The 22,821-nt window shown below is 48.2% G+C and overlaps 1 protein-coding gene across 1 annotated transcript in view; it reads right to left on the bottom strand.

Moving 5' to 3' along the window:
• Window positions 1-15,948, bottom strand: part of SEMA5B (semaphorin 5B) — a 53,019-nt gene extending 37,071 nt beyond the window's left edge. Inside the window, 2 exon segments of the mRNA XM_031663045.1 lie at window positions 2,974-3,177; window positions 15,795-15,948. Coding sequence (XP_031518905.1) covers window positions 2,974-3,177; window positions 15,795-15,918 — 328 coding nt within the window. The 5' untranslated portion in view covers window positions 15,919-15,948.
• Between the last annotated feature and the right edge of the window lie 6,873 nt (window positions 15,949-22,821).

Raw genomic sequence — 22,821 nt, forward strand, 5'->3', positions numbered from 1 at the left:
CACATTGTATGTTATTGTTACTCTGAATGTGGTCAAATATTTTCTGTGTGTGTAGGGTGGGGTCTTCCCTGTCCCTGTGAGACTGGGTGCTCCCTAACAGCAGCAAACAGATTACACCTTAATTCCCTCCTTCCCTTTCAACAAGGGTATTCCCGATATAGGCAGCTGAATGAGGGAGGAGGTGGCATATTGGGTCTGCAGTGGATACTCCTTCTGGGGACTTCCCAGCTCAGTCTTCACTTAGACCCTTTCTTGGGGAGGAGGGGAAAAGAAGAGGAAACAGGGTAGAAGCTGGGATAAAAATGGGGAGGTGGGAGTGGAGGTATGGAGGGTGGTGGCCTCTTCCAGTTTCAGTCCCTCTCCCATAGCCCCGACCAACACGGGCAAGGGGGATGGGGGAAGTGGGGACAGAAGGGGCCGGGCATAGCACAGGGATCCTGGGGGAGCCTTGGGAAGGGAACCAGACTGCTTGTATTAAACAGGCCAAGGGGACCAGAGGGAAGGCTGTCTTTAAAACACCAAGCACGTTCTGAGCTCCATGTATGGCAAAGGCTTTGGATGGTGACTTTAAGAGAAAAATGACATTCTCCATGACGCGCCTGTGATTTTAATTATAGTCAATTCAATTACCCACCTTGTGGATTAACCACCGCCAGTGTTAAGTCCAGGCTGGCTTCTCCTGCTGCCTGGAACGGTAACACTGGCAAATGAGAGAATATGCAGGCTGAAGAGAAACATAGCTTGGCCCCCCCAAGAGAAACCCACAGGAGAAAATTTAACCTTACACGACAGAAAAACAGCAGTCAGATTCGGCGACTGGCAGCTCCTCTAGGGTGTTTAGGGGTTATGCACAGGCTCAGTCAGGTGTCAGGGGAGAGGGAAACTCACAGTTACAAGCTGGCAGCCTACAGATTGGTCAGAAAGGAAGTGTAACATCTTAGGGGGCTTGGAGGCTGGGGTTGGTGCTGTCCTTGATTAGGGCAACTTCTGAGCACAGCATTCCAGAGCACAGTCCTTTGCCCAGTGTGAACTGAGTCCCTACTGTGTGCTCAGCTGTGCTAAGGGATGTAGGAACACAAGAGAACCAGTCCTGGTCCAAGACCAGAACCAGTACCAGCTGGGCTGAGGGACCAAAGGCAGTGACTTTTAACCAACAATACAAGATCATTAGGTACGCAAAGAAAACTTTTGTTCACCTCCAAGGCCCCACAGCATCCCCTTCTGTAGCCGGCACAAAGCAGGGCCCAATACAAATTCAGTAAATGGATAGGAAAACTCAAAGCTGTCAGAATGCGGAAGGGGAGGAGGGCATTCCTTCATTCTGTAGGAGGGTAGGGTGAGAAGTCAGATTCATTCAATTCATACCTGAGGATCAAAAATGGTTTCAAGGACCCCAGGCACACAAGGAAGATATCTCCCACCTCCCTGACTTCCTCCCCCCAATCTAATTTGCACAGATGGAGACCTGCCTGGTCGGGAGACAGGGATTCCCCGGCTCTCCTTCCATATCCCTGCCCCCAGACTCAGCCAGGCCAACAGTGCCCCCAACAAAGCCCCTGGGAGGAAATGTTTCATTAGGAGCTGCCACAGGGGCCCCAATGTGAGGAGGGTAGCCCTAAGAATCCACTCCTTCTGTCTCCCTCTGTCCTCTTCAGGGACAGCCACCAGCACTCCAGGAGCCATCAGAAGTCTGAGGGTGTGCACGCGTTTTGCAGGCTTAGGACATTGTTAATTTACTTTAATCCACTTAAGCCTTCAAAGCCTTGGATCCCAGCTCAAACAAGACAGCACCGAGAAGACAGCTGGAAACCTTCCTCCCTGAGAGGAACCAGCCCACAGCTGGGAATCCCACCCTTCCTCAACACCCCCAGACTCTCATACATACTGCCTCTCCCACCCCTCAAATCCTGGGCCTCACTGGTTGATTTTTCCAATCGGGTTCCATCTTGCCCCGCCCACTCCTGCAGGATGGGGCTCTGCATGTCCTCCCGTATGGGCCACCGGAGGGTAGAGCACCTGATCGCTCTGCAGTGGGCAGTGGACAGAGCACTGCACGTGGAGTCAGGAGCCCAGCACTGAGGACTGGCTCTGACAAGCCTCTCTGGCCCGCCACGCCTAGGCTTCCCATCTGTAAAAGGCAGTGACGATCTCCTTGCACTGCCTCCCCAACAGGGTTACTATGAGGAGGAAACCAGCCAGTGTCGATCAAACTTAAGAGCCTGGGACCCCTGAGACTACATCTGCAGATCCCAGTGTGAGCTGCCAAGTAGGTGGTGGTTCATGAAGTACTAATGTGACTGTAACACAACCAGGACCCACCCAAACTGGGTAACAGGTCGTGAGAGAATGTCTGGGATGCTCTGGTATTTGTGTTTTGTTTTTTAGCAAGTATTAGAATGTATATACTAATTTTAGAAACTCTTATCAAGAATTTACAGACCCCTTGGAATATGTCCAGTGATTTACAGATCACAGTTTGGGAAACACTTTAATAGCACATTCTCATACCCTCCCTTGACAAACAGAAGGCATTATGAGTCACCAGGGCCCTTGCACTGAGGTTTCCCAAGACCCTAAAGAGAGGGATCGCTGCAGCCCCTTAGAGCAGAAGGAAGCTTTCCAGAGATCTCCAGGTACCTCCTAATGCGTGAGTCATGCTGAGACCCCTGGCCACCTCCACCCAGGGCATCCACAACTTCCTTTTCTAGCAAAAGACTCCCCTTCCCCCAGGTTGGCATGCATGAAGGGCCTGAATAAATTACCAAGAGACAAAAATTAGACCCCTCCAGCCCATTGTTCCCCATCCTTCTTAAAACATCCAGCACCAGAGGAAGAGTCTCAGGACCCCGGGACCCAGCAGTTAATGAACATCCCCAGGACATTCAACAGCCAGAAACATCCTGCCAAGGCCTGACCTAAGTCCTTCAGGACACGGCCATTGCAAGACAGGGCCAAGTAGGAAGCAGCTCTTACCTTCAAAGGCCACGGTGGGGTGCTCGCTCAGGGCGCACAGCTGCTGCTCACTGCTGGGCTCACTGGGGACATCCTGGGAGTTGGAGAGGTGGGACAGCAGCAGTGTGAGGCTGGGCAGCAACAGCGAGACAGCCAGGGGGCCTGCAAGCACCATGGTGGGCCCCTCTGCAGTCCTAGCTCCGGGAGGCAGACAGGGGAGAAGACCTGTAAAGTAAACACTAAGTCTCACCAAGGGCTCCCTCCATCTGGGCCCACTTCCCTCCATTTCCTTGTGGTTATCAGTGCCCCCACCGGATTTGAAAAATAAATTTCTATTGTATTTATGTTACTCAGAGTTTGCTCTGCTCTAGTAAATGCAAAGATATAGATCATTCCCTGAAAGCTAATTTCCCCTGTAATAGCATTCTCTACAAAACTGACAAATTACAGTGCCTTTTCTATTTATGATTCCAAATGGTTTAAAACTAGTTTTAATGATAAAGGTAGTATCTTAGGGATTTTAATAATGGAGCTGAGGCCATGGGTAGTTGTTTGTATAAAGATAAATCTGGATCCGTAACTCATACTTTATATACTAGGAAAAAATTCAAATAGACAAAAGATTTCAATGTTAAGGATAAAAATCATAAAAATACTAGAAGAAAATGCAGGCAGGATCCTTTATACCTTGGCATGAGAAACCATGGCTCAAAATCCAGAAGCCATCAAAGAAAAGATTGATACATTTGACTACATTAAAATCGCAAACACCTGCACTTCCCCCTCCTCTCCCCCAAAACAACATCAATCAGGCCGGGCGCAGTGGCTCATGCCTGTAATCCCAGCACTTTGGGAGGCTGAGCAGGGCGGATCACCTGAGGTCAGGAGTTCAAGATCAGCTTGACCAACATGGGGAAACCCCTTCTCTACTAAAAATAAAAATTAAAAAAAAAAATTAAAATAAATAAATAAAAAATTTTTTAAAAAATCCATCAAAATCATAAGGAAAATGACAAACTAGAAAGAAATATTTGCAATTCATATCACAAACAACAGACTAATATTACTAATATATAAAGAACTGAAACTGCCTTTGCAAAAAGTATGACAGTGCAGGAAATCTGACCTAACAGACTCCATCTTGCTTCTAGCCTGCAAGTTGCCCTTGCTCATTCCTAGGCCTAGGCCAAGCTAACTGTGGAAGGAATTTAGTTTACAGTTTAACTTTGAAGCAGAGATTACAGCCCCTTCCCAAAGCAAACCCCCTCCTTGCTTGGGGATCACACCTCCTTTGTAATACTAACAATTTAGCCACAGGATAAGACAATATGGCTCAGGAGTCATTCAGCCACATGTCACAAGATTAATAATTGCTCCTATAGATAACATTATTGTAAAACCTGAGATTGGTGTTCTAGGTATTTTTTGAGACCCTGTATTCTATTGGATCTGCTGGTGCCATCCAGACTGATAAACTGGTTCATCTGACCTTGTGGCCCCCCTACCCAGGAACTGAACTCAGCACAAGACGACATGCTTCAACTCCCTATGATTTCATCCACGACTTAACCAATCAGTGCTCTCCACTCCCTAGCCCCACTGCTTCCCAAACTATCCTTTAAAAGCCTTACCCTCTGAATTTTGGGGGAGGCTGCTTTGAATAATGATAAACTCCTGTCCTTCTGCTTAGCTGGCTTTGCATCTATTAAGTTCTTTCTCTATTGCAAAAACTCGCTGTTCTCAATGCATCAGCTTTTCTGGACAGCGAGCAAGATGAATTCATGCAGCGATTATAGAACTTCTAGGAATCAGGAAGGAAAAGACTAACAATCCAGTAGAAAAATAGGCAAAGAATATAAATATAAACAGGAGCTTAAAATATGAATGACAATTATCCTCACTCATAATAAGAGCAACACCAGTTAAAACATAGACTGAGATACCACTTCTCATCTATCAGTTTAGCAAAAATCCAAGTTAGATGCTGCAGTCTTTTGGTGAAGCAGTGGGGAGAGGGCCACTACCATATACTGCTGTGGGGGTTGGGGTGTGCAAGATGGCAAATCCCTGTGGGGTGATCCTGGCAATATCTGGCAAAACTACCCATGTATTTACCCCTCAACCTAGCAACCTAATTCTTTGTGTCTACACTCGTCCTCCTTGGAGTGTGTTCCACAAACCAGTGTCGATTCACACACTGAAACAACTCCACGGTCACAGAAATGCAGAGATCTGAGAGTCAGTGTTTAAAAATCTTTAAAATAATTTGACAGAGTAATTTTATGTATATTGAATCTAATAACAAAATATTCAGGCTTGTATGTTGCATGTTTTATTTCAATTCATTTCTCTAGTAATTCACTTTTATTGAATTTTATGTAAGTATCCATCTGTGACAGATTGTAAATTGAAAAATCAAACCTGCCTCTTCACAGATAGTTGAGGGCAAAAACAGACCACAGAGGCACCTGCACACATGCAAAGTGACTTACATACGAGATTCTTCATTGTGACATTCTTTGAAAGAACAGAAAGGCAGGAAACAACCAAATATTCAGAAACAGGAGATTGCTCAAATAAACTAGGGTATATCTTCACAATGGAATATTATGCAGCTGTTAAAAACTATGAAGATTTTCTCTCTTTATTTTACTTAATTTTTAGAAAGACAGAGTCTTGCTCTGTCACCCGGGTTGGAATGCAGTGGCACTATCATGGCTCACTGCAGTCTTGAGCTCCTGGGCTCAAGCGATCCTCCCAGCTCAGCCTCCCTAGTGGTTGGGACCACAGGCATGCACCATCATGCATGGCTAGAGGGGCATGCTCTGTTGTAAGTGGAGGGGTCGTCTTGTTCTGCTGCCCAGGCTTCCTCTAGGCTTTGATATGGAAAAATATCCATATCAAAAAAGTGAAAAAAGCAAGGTGCAGAACAGCTTAATAGCATGGTACCTTTTGTGAAAATAAGAGGGTAAAAATAAGAACATATGTATTTATATATATTTATAATAGCATTGATATACATTAGAAAAATAAATCAAAACTAATTTTAGTAGGTTATCTTTAAGTAGCAAAATGAGAATCAAGGCTTCTCAGTAAATACCTTTTTATATTATTTTCATTTGTGACCAGGTAATCATATTGGCCACTCAATAAAGTTTTTAGATTTAAGAAACTTTAAAAAAAACTAGTTTGGGTTCACTAAAACTCCTGGAAAACCCTAACATTTGTCTGACTTGTCGCATCTGAGTCCCTTCCACCTCCTCTCTCCTTCCCTAGTGCATCCAACATGTCACCAAGCCCCACTGACCCTATGTCTCTCAAAGGTCTCTAACCCAGAGTGAACTCCTTGGTGTCACTTTCTTCAGCAATGAAATGAAAGGTTGAACTAGATTGGGGATCTCCGACCAGGAGCTGGGGTGAATTAGAATCATCCCCCTGAGGGAGCAGAGTCCTGGACTGGCAGGTATGGAATTCCCAGGTGATTCTGATGAGCAGCTCCCAGGGTGGAAGCTGGAGGACTAGAGGGCTGGGGCTCCTTCCTGCTCTAAGACGTTTGCCCCAACCCTTCCTCGCTCTTCCCTTCCTACTGCCACTACCTTACTCCAGGTCTGGAAAATCACAGTAGGATTACTTTTTTCCTGCCTAAGTTTCCTCACATGTGTGTGAAATGGAATAATACCCATCACTGAATGGTTGTACGCCTCCAAGGAAATAACAGGATGAAGCCAGTGCACCCAACTGGCCCCTTCTCCCCCTACTCCCTCCCTGGTCTGCACCCCATAGGGAATTAGGACCCACAGCACCTTTTTGATCCCCTTATCCTCAGGCTCAAACTCATTCATACTTTACTCCTCCCCAGAAGAGCCTGACCATTCCTCTTAGCAGAGACCCTCTGGGAGGGAGATTTGGTCCAAACCCACTCCCTGAAGTGATTTTTCACACTGTCACTCACGTGGAGTTTTTCCTAAGTGCTAGCCTGGGTCCGTCTTGTGGCATGGGGTTTGGCTCTGCTGCCCATCCTTGGAGCCCACCAATTTTCCTGACATTGACCCCTGGCCCCTCAAACAAGGCCGCAGGACTGGGGAAGAGGGATTCAAAGGGCAAGGCCAAATCTCTGGAGCAAGACAACCTGAGGCCCAGTCCTGGCCCTCCTCCTTGCTAGCTGTGTGACTCTGGGAAAAACACTCTCTCTGCCTTAGTTTCTCCAAACTGGGGATGATAATAACAATATCAACTTCTTTAGCAGTTGTGAGGATGAAACGGGTTATTACCTTTAAAAGGCCTAGAGCAGTACCTGGCAGACAGAGTGATCAACTAGCATGAGTTATTCTGATGCTCTGGGGAGAGAGGAACAGGGACTGGAGCATTTCCTTTTGCCCTCTGACACTTATGCTGGATGCCCTCTGCCTGCACCTCCTCCCTGCTCTGTGCCTGGGAGGTGGACGAATGTGGGAGAACTGCATCCAAGGAGGCCCTGCTTGGGTTTGGCCAACAGAGGGAGGAGAAGGCAGTAGAGTGAGCGCAGCTGCATCCCTCGACAGACCAGAGCTCCCCTGCTTCCAGGCTTCAGAAGGAAATCGCGCCCTCTGTCCTCCCTTCAGAACTAGGGGTGGTGCCGCCTCCTTGCTTACCAGCCCCTGGGTACTGCACAGGGAGTTATCCCATGTGGTTCCCAAACCCCCTTCCAACACCTTTGTAAACAGTTCCTTTATTAAACTGCCCTCACATTACCCCAAGTGAGTATGTCATCTGTTTCCTGGGGGGACCCTGACTGATAGAACACCTCATTAGGGATACTCAATGCATATGCAAATAGCAGCTTTTTAGCCCTTAGCTGGGGCTTTTCTCCTGTCAGCCCCTAAGAATATCCAAGGTGCCAGGACAATTGCCCTCCTCTCCCCTCACTATTTCCCACCCTCCCGCTGACCTGTGCTCCCTTCCCAGGCCTCTCTGCCTCCCCGCCCCAGGTCTGACCACCAGCTTCAGAGCCCCAGGCCTGGCCCTCTATGTGGCCAGATCCCAAGCTCCAGGGGCCGGAATTAGAAGCATATCCTGGGCCCCTTCTCCTACCCTGAACCCTAGGACTTAAGGTACCTAAGTTCTGCAGCAGAAGTTCCATTCTTATGTAAATATGTCCTCCAAGTCCCTTTTGAATCAGTAATTGCAGATTAATATTACTGTGTCCACCTGGGGCCCAGCACAGCACGTCTGTCTGCTGTTTCAGGAGAGAAGGGAAGGACAGGACACGAAGGGTGGGGAAGGGATGGAGCAAAGCCTAGATCTGGGATCTCCTCTACTCAGTTACCTTCCCTCCAGGTGAGGCAAGAGCAAGGAGTCTATGCCTGCAGCTTTGCAAATTTCAGCACAACTACGGGTATCATACTGAAAAAAGAAGAGTGGTCGGTTCCCATATCACTGGAAATGTTCGGGGTCTGACTTTTCGAGGCGAGTTCTAGACTTGGGAGGTGACTTCCCAACTCCCAAGAATTACCCATCTATGGCAATCATCTCCCCTCCATTTGTGGTCAAAGGGGTAGGCCCCAGCAGCCTCATATGTACCATGGGGTCCCCATCCCAGCCACAGCTACTTGTACCAGGATGGTCAAGTGATCAGAACAAACAAATCAGGTCTCTCCCACAGCAATGTGGGTGTGTGAACCCCCAAGGTCAAGTCAGTCTTTGTAGAGGAAACTGGAATATGTAAATGTGGACCCTGGTCATATTCTGTTTTTTGTTTGTTTGTTTTGTTTTTTGTTTTTTGTTTTTTTAATGAGACGGGATATCACTCTGCTTCCAACCAGGGTGGAATGCAGTAGGCATGACCATAGCTCACTGTAACCTCAAGCTGCTGGCCTCAAGTAATCCCTCAGCCTCCCAAAATGCTGGGATTATAGGCATGAGCCTCTGTGCCCACCGTGGGGTGGTTATCTGCTACCTGCCATGTGAGCTGAGGACAATCTGAAGGCAAAGACAAGTGACAGGAGACAGAGGCGTGCTGACAGCTTTCCAGTTCCCAATTCCAGCCCTTTCCTGAGGTTTAAATATATTCTGCTTCCATGAGCCACCCCCACTCCCAGATCCTTGTAATAAAATTTCCCGTTTTTACTTAATCCCATTGGAGTTATATCAGACTAGGAGTTGCCGACAGGCGTTGCCTCCTAAGTCTGTCCTTGCCTTCCTCCTTTCTAAAGGAGCCTCGGCTTCATGACAGCAGGAGGCAACCCGCCCTGCTCAAAACTTTCCCTAGTCTTTCAGGCAGAGGTGGCCCATGAGATGCATGAGGAGGTTGTCAGTGGGGCTTAGAGGGATGTGTTCTAAGAGAGCTTCCCTTTTTCCAGAGTGGTCGGCAGATAGGAGGAATGGTGCCACAGTAGCCATCTGCAGCTGGTAAGTGACCTTTAGCCATATGCTAAGGATGGCAAAGCAGGTCAGGTCAGTCTTTGTAGAGGAAACTGGGACAGATAAATATGGACCCTATGTGGTGGTCATTTTTTTTTTTTTTTTTTTTTGGAGACAGGGTCTCACTTTGCCAGCTAGGCTGGAGTGCAGTGGAATGATCACAGCTCACTGCAGCCTCAACCTCCCAGGCTCAAGCGATCCTCCCTCCTCAGCCTCCAGAGTAGCTGGGACTACAGGCACATACCACCAGGCCTGGCAATTTTTTAAATTTTTTAAATTTTTTATTTTTTTGTAGAAACAGAGTCCACCATGTTGCTCTGGCTGGTCTCAAACTTCTGGACTCAAGCTATCCTATCACCTTGACCTCCTAAAGTGCTGGGATTACAGGTGTTGAGCCTACCTGAGTAGTCATCTTCTCTTCTTCTTTTTCTTTTTTTTTTTTTTTAGACCCTGTCTCTAAAAAAACAAAGGACGTGACCTTTAGCCATATGCTGAGGTAGGTGGAACCTGGGACGTTGAAGATGGAACCAACTCCGTTCTGTCTACCTCCAGACTCCTTTCCTATGCTTGCTGTGTCTCTTGTTTCCTTCTCTGCAAAATGGGGAGAATAATAACACCCAGCTCACAGCTGTTGTGGAGATGAAATAAGTTATTTTTTTCTAACAGGCCTAGAACAGCATCTGCCACAAAGTAGGCATTGTATAAGTGCTATTATTATTATTATGAGCAAATAATACACTCCTAACTAGTTTAAGTCCTTGCTTTTCACATCTCGATTATATTAACTAAATATAATTCATATCCCATACACTTTGGTTTCTCATACATACAACCAAATACTCTCAAGACAAACAGAAACTTCTATTTCTAACACGTCTGTCTGATTTGATGTTAAAATAGTTCCAGAAGTTCCCACCAGCAGTGCATAGCCAATCCAATTATCCTGAGGGTTGTATAGTATCATAGAAAGCCCTGAGCTTGGGAGGCTGCCCTACCTGGTTGCAAACCTTGGTTTCATCACCTGTGAAATAAGGTTAATAGCTTCTTGCTTAGAGAGAATGCTTTGATACACCCAGAACTAAGTCTGGTACCGAGGAGGCTCTTTATGAAATCCAATTCATATTTTAGTTTACTAGTAATATGTAAAACATATTCCACTAGTTACCTAAGTATCTGTTCATTCATTTATACAATACTTCACTGAGCATTTACTGAACACCTGCTATGTGCTGGGTCCTGTATAGATGAGAAAGTGGGGAGGAGGGAGGTTCACAAGACAAAAGCATGGTCCTTGCCTTCAAGGAGCTTACAGTCTAAAAGAGGAGAGGAGACATGTCTCCAGTGAGCAGAGACAGCGACCCGTGGCCCAGGGTCTGGATGGGGAAAGGGGCACAGAAGGCCCGTGTCTTGCCCTGCCTCAGGCCTGCTTGGCACTGGAGCTGGGGCAGAGTGCTCTAGGAGTGGGAGAGGGGAGATGCAGCACCAGCTGACTCCTGCTATTTTGGGAAATCTTCAGCAGCGAAGAAAGCATTTTCCCAAATCTTTGGCCAGAGTTTCTCTTGCCTTCTCTCCCGCTGCTGTCCCAGTTCCCTGTGGGTCCTGGGTTTGGGGTCACTCTAATGGTGCCTGGAGGCGTGTGAATGCACGTGTATGTGTGTGAGAGAATGCACGCCCACGCACATGCCCCCTGAGGCCTCCCCGCCTTGTATGGGACTTCTTCTGGGCTCATTTTCCCAGCACAGAGATTAGGAAGAGGGTTTGCTGAAACAGGCGGAGGGGGTGAAATTGGCGAGTGACAGTGAAGGAGCGCAGAGAAGTGGAGGCAGGAGCCAAGGCCAGAGCAATCAGGAGGCCCACAGCTACAGAGCGACCCGTGCCCTCTGCTCAGGGGCAAAGGACGACGGAGACAGAGGCGAAGAGAGTGAGTATGAGAGCTGAATTCCCCACAGAGCCCAAACTGGCCTCCTAACAGGCGCCCCCTGCACAACTGAACCCTCCCCCATTTTCAGAGAGGGGACTACCCAGACCACTCTGGGGTGGGTAGCAGCTGAGTTGCCACACTGGGATCATTCCATTCAGCAGGAGGATGCATCGGGCCCGGCCCTCCTGCAGGGTCCAGCAAGATGGATGCATGGGTAGAGCAGCAGGCAATACCCTAAAAGGGAAAAGACGCCCTGGGAAAGTGGCTGACGGGCTGCAGTCAGGAGGGCGGCTAAGAGGCCTCGTGTAGAAAGCGGGACTCTCTTGAAGAGAACAAGGGTGGAGCTTCCCCAGCCACCAGGGGCGAAGAGCATTCCAGAGGGCACAGCAGGGGAAACACTTGGCCCTGGCCTATCCTTGGACAATCTGGAGAAGCTGGTGGAGGGAGGCAGAGAGGGAGTTGAGTCTGGAAAGGAGGACCGAGGCCAAATCACAGTGAGACTTGAGCACAAACCTAAAGATTCAGGAGGTCTCCGTCTGCTGAAGAGGACTTGTGGCTAGTTTGGGACAGTACAAAGATGTGGTCGGGTCGGTGCATGCTTTGGGAAGTTTGGTGGCAGTGAGCAAGGGGACAGGTGAATTAGAGCAGGCCGTTTATCAGCAGGGCAACTGTAGACATTGGGAAGCTGGTCTTGCACCCAGAATGCAGCTAGATCTCAGGCCCATTTGCACCCTTGTGGAGAATTCCCCAATCCAACTGCGGTGCTTGGCTCCAGACAGAAGCAGGGAGAATGAGGGACCAGGTTGGAAGTCGTGTGGCCCACAGAGCTGCACCCAGGCAGGAGCAGCACGGCCACTCATACTGCGGCCGACAAGGAGGTCCTCTCCAGGGTAACCTCAGACCTCTTTTCTTTTTAGTGAAAAAAACCATGAAAGGGTGTCCTCAGGAAGAAAAAGACAATTTACAACCCTAAAAGATGAGGGCTTGAGTACAAGTGCCTGGAGCATATTGACAGCATGCTAGGCACTGTGCTAAGTACGCTCTTTCCCCTGCAGGATCTCACAGCAGCTTTGCAAGAAGGCCAAGAGGTGCCCACATAAGCATCATTCTTGAAGCTGAGGCACCTGCCCAAGGTCCCCCTGCCACTGCCAGTGAAGCTGGGATTTGAATCCAAGACTGTCTGCTGCACAAGCCCACACCCTAGGCCGCTACACTCACCATCCTCCCTGGAAGACAAACTGGCCCCAGCCCTATCGTTGCATTCCACAGCCCTGGCTCCACACGCTCTCCAAGCGGCCCTCCCAGTTTAATTTGGTTTTCTGAGTTGGCTTCCTTACTAGGGAGAGTGCTTTCTGGCTATAAATTATTCAGCTGACTTCCTGCTGCACACCAGCCTCCTGTGAGTTTGGGCTGTGGGAGGCAGGTTTTCCGGGTCCTGAATGGCTCTGGAGAAATTCTAGAGGTTCCAGATGGACAGGGCAGAGTCTGGAGCCCCGAGCCCAGCGTGATGACAGCCACCTGGCAGCTTCCCCCAGCCCAGGCCTGACAGCCAGGGGCCAGGGTGGGTGGGAAGGAAGGCGATGCTTCCTTTACTCCCCACCTCCAGCTCAGTACATGAGGATCTTTGGGGAAGGGGATTCAGGCCGGTCCTCTTTCCTGAGTCCCCTCCATCCTTGCCTCCATTCAAAGTCTCCACTTGGCTGCCTGCCTGGGAAAGGGGGAGAAAAAGAGAAGGAAAATAAAAGAAGAGGAAATAGAGGGGAAACCAAGAGCAGGGAAGAATGTGTACTGTCTGCAGTTTGGCAGGGGGGGAAAGGCATTGTGGAGGCAGCCCTCTCCTGCCCCTGCCCAGGGCCACGAATATGGTGGCCCCGCAGCTGGCTTCTGCGTGGGGGCGATGAAGGCATCTTCCCACCCACCCATCACTCACCACTTGGGGGGCCAAGCTTAGCCCAACTCAGCACAAAGATAAGATTGAGATGCAGATGCCTTCCCATTGCTCTGAATAGAGCAGATTGGATACGGATTTTCCTCTTTTCTTCCCTTTAAGACCATCTGGGGGACTGGGGCCCAGAGGGAAGGTTTGGACCAGAGTGGGGAGGGTTAGGGGGAGGAAACCCTTCCTAGCACTTTTCAGCTCTAAAATCTGGGGGGTGAGGACATGGGGAGCCTCTCCTACCCCAACTCCCTTGCCCTCTCCCAGTGGCAAGTTCATCCCCTGCCTCTGCCTTCTGCAATCTGGGTTGAGTTCTTCTCTCCTCCATATATTCCTAGAAACCTCCAAGTCACGCGTGTGTGTCATGAGTGTTCCGGCAGTCCTCCCTGCAGTCCCACCTACATCCCTCCAGCTGCAGTGGGGAAGATAAAAGGAACAAGGTGATGACCGAAAGTTTAACAAGAAGGACTCTGACACAGATCACATGGTTCAACACTGTACTTTATAGATGAAGAAACTGAGGATGGGAGGACAGAGCAAGATTGGGCAGGGAGCTCACAGCAGAGACTAAATAATAGCAGGATCAAGTAACAGTGACAACAATAATAACAATGTTATTATGTACCCAGAAGTGTTCTATGCTCTTTATATTATGCCACTTAATCCAAACAATAACCCTGTGAGGCGGGTATTATAATCATCCCCATTTCATGGATGGGAAAACTGAGGCACAGACCAGTAAAAAGTAACTTGCATGAGGTCAAACTTGTAAAAGCTGGATTCAAACCCAGGCAGTCGGGCTCAGGAGTCTGCCCCTTACTCAATGCCAGCACATCACACAGGACTCAGCCATTTAGAAAATGACATTATTTGACATAGCAATGTGGGTAGAGCCCAGGCCACTCCAGGGAAGGTTTGCAGATGGCGAAAACCTCTTAAACATGGTCTATAATCTGCTGTATTTGTGATCATAGAGACTAGTCTTGCTCCTAAGAACAGAGTAAGTCAACACATGGTAAGAATTGAAAACAAGAATACAACAAGAATGTTTACATCACTTGGGAAAACAAAGTGTGAACATCATGAGGGCAATTGTGTAGAAGACAGGCATGTGGAGGAAGATGGACCAAATGCATGCGCTGAGAGCGTGCAATCATCGGGGAGAACCAGGCCCTTGCCTCATAGAGTAGCAGTGTGGCTTAAACAAAATAAGGTGAATAGCATGTTTGGTTCATGCCTTGCACAGATTAGCATTACAAATGGTGGTGGTGGCTTCACTAAGGTAATATGATGACTAGGATTTTGTTTTTATTTAGCAAACATTCTGTAATGTTTTATTGTTTTTGCAAGGAAAAAGAAAACAAAGGAGACTTGCCTACTTTAATTGCTGAAATTAAATGCTAAGGATGTCACCAGACGCAAATCAAGCTTATCTATTCATTAGAGCAGCCTCCTTTTCCTCCTCCCCATGGGCAGGCTCTCTCCGTGGAAACATTTCACTATCAGATACTCAGTTGCAGCATAAAATGAAAACTGCATTTGAAAACATGCCCACAGCTCAAAAACAGGCAGCAAATCCAACTAAAGGCCTGGATTTTCTTGGGATTTCCAGCATAAATTCAGTTGCTCAGCATAAACCTTTGTGGGGAGGGCCCATTTCTGCTCACTTCCTCCAGTAACGTTCCTCATATCCAGAGAGTTAGTTCTCTGTAATTCAAAGAGCTCCTACAGAGATGGATGGTGGTGATGGTTACAGGACGGTGTGAATACTTAATGACACTGAACCGCATAACTTGAAAATGGTTAAAATGGGTTGGTGGGAATGTAAAATGGTGCAGCCGCTATGTAAAGCAACCTGGCGGTTCTTCAAAAAATTAAACATAGAGTTACCGTATGATCCAGCAACTCCACTTCTGGGTATATACCCCCAAGAATCAGAAGTAGGATATTGAAGAAATATTCCTACACATGTTCATAGTAGTATTGTTTACAATAGCCAAAAGGTGGAAGTAACCCAAGTGTCCATCAACAGATAAATGGATACATGAAATGTGCAAGATATATACAATGGAATATTATTCAGCCTTACAAAAGGAGGAAATTCTGACACACGCTACAACATGGATGGCCCTTGAGGACATTATGTTAAGCGAAGTAAGCCAGTCACAAAAATATAAACACTGCACGATTCCATTTATATGAGGTACCTAGAATAGTCAAATCTGTGGAGATAGAAAGTAGACTGGTGCTTGCCTGGGGCAGAAGGAAGCCGGAGTTATTGTTTAACGGGTGTAGAGTTTCAGTTTTGCAAGATGAAGTGTTCTGGAGATGGAGGGTGGTGATGGCTGCACAACCATGTGAGTGTACATGATACTACTGAACCATGGACTTAAAAAGAGTTAAATGGCCAATTTCATGTTATATATATGTTACCATAATTTTTAAAAAGGAAGAGCTGCTCAAACACAGTGGACTGAGGTCTTAGGAGGTATGCTGATGATACCCCAGATGAGGGGGTCTTCTCCCTGCTCTCCCCCCAGTCTGGTACCTGCTGCAGCCCCCTTACACTCCCCTGGGCACACTTACCCCTGACCAGTGAGAGAAGCCAGCCCCCTACTGTCCATCCACACCTTAGCTGTTGGGCTGGGGTATCAGGTGGCCCAGGGACGAGGTGGTGGGCAACAGGAGACGGAGTGAAGCCTCAAGGCATCCAAGAGACGCAGGCCAGGCACCAGCTGGAACCACTCACTGAAGGGGGAGAATTTTGGGTGAGTCATGGATACATGATGAACTAGGCAAAAGAGATGAGGTCAGATATGAGGCCAGACAGCCCCTGGGACCACATGGTTGCTGCTGTGTTTGTTTCTTGGTGCTGCTTTAACAAATCACCACACTAGTGGCTTGAAACAAACTTTTTTTTTTTTTTTTTTTGGAGACAGGGTCTTGCTCTGCTGCCCAGGTTGTAGAGCAGTGACACGATCATAGCTCCTTGCAGCCTGGACCTCCTGGGTTCAAAAGATCCTCCTGCCTCAGCCTCCCAAGGAGCTGGGACAACAGCCTGCACCACCATACCTGGCTAATTTTTAAATTTTTTTGTAGAGATGATATCACTATGTTGCCCAGGCTGGTCTTGAACTTCTGGCTTCAAGTGATGTTCCTGCCTCAGCCTTCCAAAGTGTCCTCCTGTCTCTCTCTCTCCAAAGAGACTACAAGCATGAGCCACCACACTGGGCCTAAAACACTCATGTATTGTCTTATGCTTCTATAGGTTAGAAGTCCAACATGGGTCTCAATGGGCTAAAATCAAGGCATTAGCAGGACTACATTCCTCAATGGAGGCTCTGGGGGAGAATCCATTTCTTTGCCTTTCCCAGCCTCTAGAGGCTGCCCACATTTCATAGTTAAAGCCAGCCACATTGCAATCTCTAACCCTTCTTCCACTGTTACCTCTCCTGTGGACCACAGCTGGGCAAGATTCTCTACTTTTAAGGATCCATGTGATTACATTGGGCCCATCTAGATCATCCAGGATAATCTCCCTATCTCAAGGTCCTTGACTGAATCACATCTGCAAATTCCCTTTTGCCTCGTAAGGCACCATATTCACAGGTTCTACGGATTAGCACATGGACATCTTTGGTGAGCCATTAATCTGCCTGCCACAGCCACCCTAGGGACTCCCGCTCAGTCATACCCACATGGCAAACACATTTCTGGCATCCAGAGACTCATCTGTGACTGAATTTCTGAAGAAGGAGTAGCAGCCAGTAAATAGATCCCAGCAAGTCATGGTCACATGGTCTCAGGGAAGAAGGAGCTACTGCTAGAGGAACATCAGGAAGCCGGACACGCAGGCCCAGGGGGCGGGGAAGACGGAGGAGCAGAGATGTGGAAACGACAGGCACAGGAAAAGCGAACAGGGTCTGTCCCATGAGAAAAAGGACAGCCATAAAATAGAAAGAGGGAGATTGCGGGAAGACCTTCCAGGTGAACTGCACTCCAACAAAAAGAAATTCATCAACACCAGCACACACGGTGATTATTATTCACTTCCCAAAAGGATTTTCCAAAGTGTTCTTTAAGTAATGAGTTCCACTGTGTTCTTAAAATAGGATTTACACCCAATTTTTCAGTAACACATAAAGGGATGCTTGTAAATCTATGGAAATGAAGTGAGACCAGTAACATCTGCTGCCTTGCTTTCTGTGCTGGTGGTGTCAGAGGGAGACAGAAAGAACCACAGACTGGGGTGATGGGCTCAGACTCTGCCCCAGCTTCCTCAACCCCCTGGCCCCCCATGAAAATTATCCTATTTAATGCACACACCACCCTTACTCTCATTTCACACATGTATAAACCAAGGCTAGAGAGGTGAGGGAAAAGTCACAATGGGTGGCTGCAGGTCAGGTCTGGCCCAAGGGCACTCTGACTCCAAAGCCCCGTTCTTTTAGCCACTCACAGACAGCAGAGACTTTTCAGGGTGGCAAAGAGTCGTGTGTGTGTCTGTGTTGGTCACAGAAGCTGCATCCCTCCTACACGCTCAAGGAGATGAGCAGACAGCACCAGGGGCCATTGCTTACCTAGCGGGTCATTTCTGGGATGCTAATGAAACTTTCCATTAGAGACCAAGCCTTTCTTTCTAAAGTTATTAGAAATAAGAATCCGAACTGGCCGGGTGCTGTGACTCATGCCTGTAATCCCAGCACTTTGGAAGGCCGAGGTGGGCAGATCACTTGAGGTCAGGAGTTCTAGACCAGCCTGACCAACATGGTGAAACCCTGTCTCTACTAAAAACACAAAAAAATTACCAGGTGTGGTGGCTTGTGCCTGTAATCCCAGCTACTTGGGAGACTGAGGCAAGAGAATCACTTGAACCCAGGAAGCAGAGGTTGCAGTGAGCCCAGATCGCGCCACTGTACTCTAGCCTGGGTGACAGAATGAGACTTCGCCTCAAAAAAAAAAAAAAAAAGAAAAAAGAGAATCTGAACAGCCTGAAAGAGGCTAAAAGGCTGTGATATAGGGCCAGGCATAGTGGCTCACGCCTGTAATCCCAGCACTTTGGGAGGCCAAGGTGGGCGGATCACGAGGTCAGGAGTTTGAGATCAGCCTGGCCAACATGGTGAAACCCTGTCTCTACTAAAAATACAAAAATCAGCTGGGCACAGTGGTGGGCACTTGTAATCCCAGCTACTTGGGAGGCTGAGGAGGAGAATCACTTGAACCTAGGAGGCGGAGGTTGTAGCGAGCCAAGATCATTCCATTGCACTCCAGCCTGGAAAACAGAAACAGGGTTCAATATTTTTCTGGCACTTTCCTCTATATGATCTGTTTTGATGCCCAAGTGGTATTTCCAGAAAGCCAAGGGAGTCAGATGTTCTGCTCCTCCCGATGCCCCATGTTCTCTGTCTCCCTTCTTATCTGCTACAGCTGGCTCCCCAGTGAGACACGAAATCAGCCACTTATATCAGCTTTTTAACCTCTTTCCTGCCTTTCAGATTCTTAGCTCTAATAACATTGGAATAAAATCAGCCACTTATATCACAGTTTTTTCTCTTCTTTTTTTTTTTTTTTTTTTTGAGTCAGAGACTCACTCTACTTCTCTGTCATTACACAGTCCAGGTTCTTTCTACCCTCTCAGTTGACCCTAACTTTTCTTTCTGGTTCTTTCTCCCAAATGTGTGGTTCTCAAAGGTTCTATCCTCAATTCCCTCTTCTCTCACTGTAGGCAATACTGGGTGGTCTCAGCCGCCCTCCCTCCCTCCCTCCCCAGGGCTTTCACTTCCACCCCTGCCCCACCAGCTCTGCGGATTGCCAGTCCTTCTCTTCCAGACTCCAGACCACCAGGCCGCCTCCGTCTCCATGTCATCCAGGCATCACTACCGCAGCCTGCTCAAAATAAATTTGCCATTTTTCTCCCTTAACCTGCTCCTCCCACGTTCCTCATTTCTGTCATTGGTCCTACAATTTCCCCAAATATCCTGACTCACATTTCAGCATTCTCAGGCTCTCCTCTCTATCATCTCCTACAGGCAACCCATTGTCGAGTCCTGGCACCTGTACCTCAGTGGATCCCAACCCCAGATGGGATGGCAGGTGACATGTGACAGATGAGCCAAGTATGTGGGGTGGAGGCAGAGAAGGATGGGAGGACACACGCTTCGTCTGGGCGGGACAGCTACCAGCTACCCCGCTCCACTTTCCACCAGTTAACTGTTGTTGTGTGAGGACACAGGCCCCGACCTGCCTAGTTTTAAAGATCTGCACATCTGGATTTATGTGACATTTTCCCCATTTTTAAATGCTTGCAACCACTTGCATTTTTTGAAATCCCTACATGCACCAAACAAAACATGTCTCCTTTGACCTCTGGGCTTTGGTCTCTCCCACTGTTCCTTCTTTCCGTTCCTACCGCCAAATATGTCCATGCCTCCCTCCTGGACAAGGTAGCCCTCTCTTCCTGGGTTGCCCTAGCCAGCTTTCTCCCTTCACCCTTTGCTGGTCTCAGGGCCCCACTGAACAAATGTTGAGTCCTTTAGCTTCAAACTCAAGGCCCTCCAGAGAAAAAGAGAATAGTGAGGGTGAAGGAAACAGAGAAGAGAAGGCTGCTGCCACTCAGGGTGACAGAGCCATTAATTAACAGAGTTAAACATCTGGTGTTTAATTAACACTCTCCCTCCTCTTTCATTCTCCCTCCCTTTAACTTTCCCAGAGGGGCTCCACAGTGGGTGAAACTGAGCAGAAACCAGGAGAACAGCCTCCTGGCTGAGTCAGGGAGGGAGGGCGAGGAGGCTGGTGTTTGATTCCATGTGCTGGAGGGAAGAGGACAGTAGGGTAGCTTTGTGACTGGCTTACTTCACTTAGCATAATGTTCTCAAGGTTCATCTAAGGACGGGCTAGGAAGAAGCAGCTTGACGTTTCAGTGGTAGGGACTGTCCAGAAGTTTCTTGGGCAGGAGCTCAGTGCCTGGGATTATATGAGGAAGTCACCAGCTCTCTGTGGCTAACGTGATTGCCTCCCTGAAATTCATTCCCCCATTGTCTTCGATAATAAACTCCCACATTGCACAGAGTGGCAATGTTTCCAGCCTCAGGCGAGACACTTGCTTCTTCAGGCTCTTTTGAAGCTACGGGTGCCCAGGTCTGACCAAGGAGAAATAAGCAGAAGTCTGCTACAGGCTCTGGGAGGACATTTGTCTTCCTTGTAAGAGATAAGACTCAGTGGGCACCAATCCCTTTCCTTTCTCCACCTTCCTCCTTTGCACTTGAATGTGATGTCTTGAGCTACAGCGGCCCTGTTTTAACCATAAGACAAGAGACGAGCCAAGAGGGCAACAGAATACCTTGATGCTGTTGAGTCAGTGAGCAAAGACCAGCAGCTGCTGCCCCTTCTGAAACCTCTTGGGAAGTGATTAAATAAATCTCTATGTTTAAAGTTATTGTAGGTGGTGTTTTCTGTTACATGCATCCAAAAGCATTCATAAGTGATACACTCCCTACCCTAAAACCTCTTCTCTCTAGGGAGATAAGTAAGCGACCACTTGTTTAATTAGAGTGGGGTAAAGTCAAGAGCAGACACGCTGCTCAGAGTGCCTCCCAATCTGGATGACCCAGGACGCAGGATTAGGAACTGGAAAGCAGCTAGTAGAGTGGGCCATGGCTGCATGAGATGGGAGCTCCGAGGGAGTCCTCTCACAGCCTGCCAGACAGTGGGAGCTCAGCCGACACGGGTTTGTGTGAACACATCAATGGCTGGATGTGCCGCTTCTTGGCACAGGTGGCCCAGCGACAACCAGCTGGAAGAAAGGGACTCTCCAGCAGCTAGCTTGAATCTCTCTGATTCCAGACCCTTCTCAGAAGGCCATAATGGAATACCGCTCCCCTTCAGAAGTTCCCTCCTCCTCCCCACTTCCTGTGATGTCCACCTACCCTCTTATTTGGCACTTAATCAAACCTCCCCATTCGCTCCAAATATGGCTCTTGGTTTGACTGCAAACCCCGGGAGGCAGATACCACTTCCTTTTTCAGCCTCCAGGACCTACCAGTGTCTTGAACACTGAAAACAGTTGATAAATGTTTTCATTTGAAGTTGATGCTTTGGAGCATGCAAAGAGGTTTGTGACTTAAAGAGTTGCTCAGAGAAGGGCCCCTCCTAAAAAGAATAGTCCCAGAAGTCTGTAGTACTGCCTGAAATTGTCCTATTAGACATGGACCATATTGACTGGCTGGGTCACCTTAAGAGAAACAACCACCCTGAGCAACAGTTCTGTGTGAGGGGAGTGCCGACTCAGCGTGGAAGTTCACTGTGAGAATGTTTATTATTATTATTATTATTATTATTATTATTCTTTGAGACGGAGTTTTGTTCTTGTTGCCCAGGCTGGAATGCAACGCTTACATCTTGGCTCACCACAGCCTCTGCCTCCTGGCTTCAAGCGACTCTCCTGCCTCAGCCTCCCAAGTAGTTGGGATTACAGGTGCCCGCCACCACGCCCAGTTAAATTTTGTAATTTTAGTAGAGACGGGGTTTCTCCATGTTGATCAGGCTGGTCTTGAACTCCCGACCTCAGGTGATCTGCCCGACTCAGCCTCCCAAAGTGCTGGGATTACAGGCGTGAGCCACCGCACCCAGCCTTAAGAATGTTTATTATAATAAGCTTTTAAAAGTGACAAGTCTTGGAAGAATTATCCCAGCAATTATTCACTTTTGAATGTAATCCTGTAGATTTTAGGGTGGTGAAGAACCTTAGAATTCCTCCTCCTAACTACCCCCACATGACTTCGAAACTATCTTCAGAAGTAAGCAAGGATCTTCTTGTGTTGAATTAACATGACATTTCTTAGGAGAGAAAGAGTAGCAGGTGCTGTTGGTGCCTGCCCCATGCATGGGTGGGTGCACTCATCCAGATTGGCTGTTAATGGTTCACACCTGCAACCCTCTCCAGAGGCCTGCCCTTCACCCACTGCAGACTCCTGGAGACTACAACCCTCACCACCATTCCAAGGCTCTTAGGCAATCACCAGCTGATAGAGGAGTACAGAAGCCCAGCCCCCATGTCTCCAGGTGCAGCGGATTCTGTGGTGCTATTCATGCTCCAGGGCTCCTCGTGGGATCGTGGGATCGTGTAGCCTTGGCCTCGTCCTCTGCTCTATGCTGGTTCTTCTGGAGGGCACTACCTGGTTGGTCACTTGCTCAAGAATATATTCAGGCTTTGCTTGTTCCAGGGAACCTGGACTGAGATAGGCCTTTTGGCCCTTTCTGCCTTCCCAGAGGAGGACTGAGAAGGAGGTAGGGGAAGAAGCAGGCTGGCGTCAAAACTAAGCTCTTCATACTTCTCTTTTGGCCCAGGGCTCTGCCCTGTCACTCTATGTGCACGAGAGACCATGCACCAGGCCCAGCCCTCAGCCCGCCCAAGGACAGCAGCCTTGACTAGAGCTAGCATGTGTTCCTGCATCCTCCATGCGCTCCTGACCTCCCTGGCTACCCCCTTCTCTCCAGAAAATGTGCAGATCCTCTCCAAGGCTCAGCAACACTTTCCCAGAAAACTGTAAATCCAAAAGTCAATTGGTCTTCATGTCACCACATTATCAGAATTGGGCCCCCAGGAAGGTTTAGG

The sequence above is a fragment of the Papio anubis genome, chromosome 2 (assembly GCF_008728515.1).
Source record: "Papio anubis isolate 15944 chromosome 2, Panubis1.0, whole genome shotgun sequence".
Taxonomy (NCBI): domain Eukaryota; kingdom Metazoa; phylum Chordata; class Mammalia; order Primates; family Cercopithecidae; genus Papio; species Papio anubis.